This window comes from Vollenhovia emeryi, unplaced genomic scaffold (assembly GCF_000949405.1).
Source record: "Vollenhovia emeryi isolate VEMERY1.0 unplaced genomic scaffold, V.emery_V1.0 DF942257.1, whole genome shotgun sequence".
Taxonomy (NCBI): Eukaryota; Metazoa; Arthropoda; class Insecta; order Hymenoptera; family Formicidae; genus Vollenhovia; species Vollenhovia emeryi.
Genome location: NW_011964109.1, coordinates 418 through 3847, shown reverse-complemented (window position 1 = coordinate 3847; position 3430 = coordinate 418). Strand labels below are relative to the sequence as shown.

General features: G+C 64.8%; 1 protein-coding gene across 1 annotated transcript; it reads left to right on the top strand.

The window, feature by feature from the left end:
* The first annotated feature begins 1078 nt into the window (after nt 1-1078).
* LOC105569462 lies at nt 1079-2131 on the top strand. Its single transcript, XM_012025958.1, has one exon. It carries the CDS (start codon nt 1079-1081, stop codon nt 2129-2131), a length of 1053 nt encoding a protein of 350 aa, XP_011881348.1.
* Nucleotides 2132-3430: the final 1299 nt, after the last annotated feature.

The window sequence follows — 3430 nt, the reverse complement described above, 5'->3', positions numbered from 1 at the left end:
AAGCAGCTAAGGCCGCCACAGGGGCCCGCCAGACTCCCCCCCAGAAGCCCGTTGGAAAGGGCCAACAGGGGGGAGGGGCTGGAAAAAAGCCCCCGACAAGAAAAGTGCCGCGCACGTCGGCCGTCACCCTGACGTGCCCGCAAGGGCAATACGCCAGGGTGGTGGCCGAGGTCCGCGCCAAGGTGGACCTGGGGGCGCTGGGAATTGGTGGCCATATAGACACCAGGCAGGCGGCCACGGGTGCCACGGTATTTGAGGTGTCAGGGGAGGGACACCCGGACAAGGCCGATCGACTCGCGGCGCAGATAAGAGAGACCCTACAGGGCGAGGAGGGCGTGCGAGTCGACCGGCCAATTAAAACGGGGGAGGTCCGGGTGAGGGGTCTAGAGCCCTCCATCCGGGCAGAGGAGGTGGTGGCCTCCGTTTCGGCGGGCACACAGTGCGATCCCCTGTGCGTGCAACACAAGGGGATACAGCAGGCCGACAGGGGAGCGGGGAGCATGTGGCTCCGCCTCCCCCTGTCGGCAGTAAAGAAGGTGGCCTAGATGGGCCACCTAATGGTGGGGTGGTCCCGTGCAAAGGTGGATCTCCTCGAGGTGCGCCCGATGAGGTGCTTCAAGTGCCTCGAGGGGGGACACACGCGCGGGAACTGCCCCAGCAAAGTAGATAGGTCGGGGAGGTGCTACCGGTGCGCTGGCACCGGGCACACCTCCCGGGACTGCCGAGCTCCCTAAAAATGCCCACTCTGCGTGGACTTGGGGAGGCCGACGGGACATACTCTGGGAGCCAAACAGTGCTCCCAGAGAAAAATAAAGGGGGGGACACCTGGCCCGCGGCAGGCGCCGCGGGCAACAGGGGTTTCCCGGGAGCAGGCCGGACCGTCGAGGCCTGCAGACGCGATGGAGGCGGAAGTAGCGGGGAAAGGCGCACAGGAGGGGGAGCAGCCCCCCTCACGCAGCGCCTCCCTCGCTCCAAGAGAAAGGGGCAAGCGGTGGCCTCCGGGGTGATGAACCCCGTAGTTTTATTGGAGGCCATGGATGTCGATCCCTCCCCCGGGAGGAGGGGGTAAGACCCCGTAATGCCGGGACCCCCTACACCTGGGTTAAAGGGGTACGGCCTAACTCAGGCCAACGTGAATCGCTCTCCCAGGGCGCAAGACCTGCTTATGCAGGACATCCGGGAGAGCGGTCACAGCTTGGCGGTGATTGCCGAGCCCGGCCGCGTCCCCCAGGACCACCCTGAGTGGCTGGGGGTGCGGTTGGAGCGAACGGCAGCGATTTGTTGGCGGTCGTGGCAGGGTTCTCCCACCACGACCGCATTGGAGCGCGGCGATAGACACGTCGCCGTGCGCTGGGGGCCCATCGTGGTCGTGGGAGTGTATCTCCGTCCGGACAGGAGACTCTCCCTCTACGAGGACTGGCTGGCCGACGTCGAACAGACGGTTAGACGTTTCGGCCGTGAGCCGGTCCTCGTCGCCGGGGACTTTAACGCCCACAGCGTGGCGTGGGGTTCCCGGCGAACCTACAACAGAGGGAGGGCTCTAGAGAATTGGGCAGCGGCGCTCGGCCTGGTCCTATTAAATAGGGGCCGGGTCTCCACCTGTGTGCGCGCGCAGGGGGAGTCCATTGTCGATTTGACATGGGCTACCCCCTCCGCGGCGCGCCATGTCACCGGGTGGAGAGTGACCGGGGACACCGGGCTCGCGTTATCAGACCACCGTTGGATTTCGGTGGAGCTCGGTGCCCTCGCGTCTCTCGGGCGTCGCCGAGAGATGCGACCGCGATGGGCCCTTAAGAGGCTCCGCGAGGATGACCTGATGGCCTCCCTTGAGGCCGCCTGCTGGGTCCGGGGGGATGTCCCCGAGACCCGCGATACGGATCCCCAACAAGAGGCCGAGTGGATCGGGACAGCATTAGCGGCGGCGTGTAACGCCGCTATGCCCCGATCGAAAACTCGGCCTCGGCGGGCGGTCCACCAGGACGGAAGAAATTGCCGAGTTACGCCGGCAAGCCGTCCACCAGCAGCGAATATCCGCCCGCCATGCGCGCAAGGGCGGGCAGGCGGCCGAAAGGGCAAGGGGGGGCTACCTGGTGGCCAAGGTAGCCCTCCGCAAGGCCATCAAGAAGGCTAAGGGCCAGGCGTGGACGGAGTTCGTCGACTCCCTAAATGAAGATCCGTGGGGACGCCCATATAAGATGGTCCTCAACAAATTGAGGCCATGGGCGCCCCCTCTAACGGAACGGCTGGACGCGGGATTCGTCCAGAGGGTGGTGCGTACCCTCTTCCCTGAAGATGACGGGGAGGAGGGCCCACCCTCATTGTCTGGGGAAGAATACCCAGACTGGGACGACTCCCTCGACGTCCAGCCGGATGAACTCCGGAAGGCCGTCAAAAGGGGACTAAGAGGCAACACGGCCCCTGATCCCGACGGCCTTCACAAGAAGGTCCACGCCTTGGCGATGGGCGTCCTTGAGGAGCACTACGCGCGAATGTACAGCGCGTGCCTCCGGAGAGGGTCTTTCCCCCCGCAGTGGAAGAGCGCCACGTTGGTGCTCCTCCAGAAGGAGGGGAAAGACGCATCCGTGCCGTCGGCGTATCGCCCGATATGCCTTTTGGACGAATCCGGCAAGCTCTTTGAGCGTATCATAGCGAGCCGGATCGTCCAACACCTGTCCCACGTGGGCCCCAACGTCAACGGGGCCCAATACAGATTCCGAGAGGGCTTATCGACTATGGACGCGATTAGTCGTGTCCGGGCCCTCTCGGACGAGGTGACTTCCCGGGGGGGGGGTGATGTTAGCGGTGTCGTTGGACATTTCCAACGCATTCAACACCCTCCCCTGGGAAATGATCAGGAGGTCGCTCTGACACCTGGGGATACCGCTGTATCTCCAGCGGGTCGTGGGCGACTACTTGATGGACAGGTGGGTCGAGTATATCGACCAAGGCGGCGTGCGCCGACGGGCGGAGCTGCACCGGGGAGTGCCCCAAGGGTCCGTTTTGGGACCATTATTATGGAACGTGGGGTACGATCCGGTGTTGCGGACTCCCCTCCCCCCCGACTGTCACGTCGTCTGCTACGCAGACGACACATTAGTGATGGCCGGGGGTCGGGACTGGGGAGAGGCCCTCTCCAGGGGGAGAGTGGCAGCGGGAGCGGTGGTTAGCTCTATCCGCAGGCTGGGCCTCGAGGTGGCACTCGGCAAGACCGAGGCCGTTGTGTTCCACGTTGGAGCACGCGGCAAGCCACCCGAGGGGCTGTCCCTGCTTGTGGATACAACCCTCAGGATCACCCGGGAAATGAGGTACCTCGGGTTGATCCTGGACGACCGATGGAGGTTCGAGAGCCACCTTGCCGCGGCCGCTAACCAGGCGAGAGCGAGAGCGACCCAGTTGGGCCGCCTCCTCCCCAACCTGGGCGGCCCGGATG

Coding starts and splice junctions, on each gene's coding strand:
- LOC105569462 (XM_012025958.1), top strand. CDS start 1,079: ATGCCGGGACCCCCTACACCTGGGTTAAAGGGGTACGGCCTAACTCAG.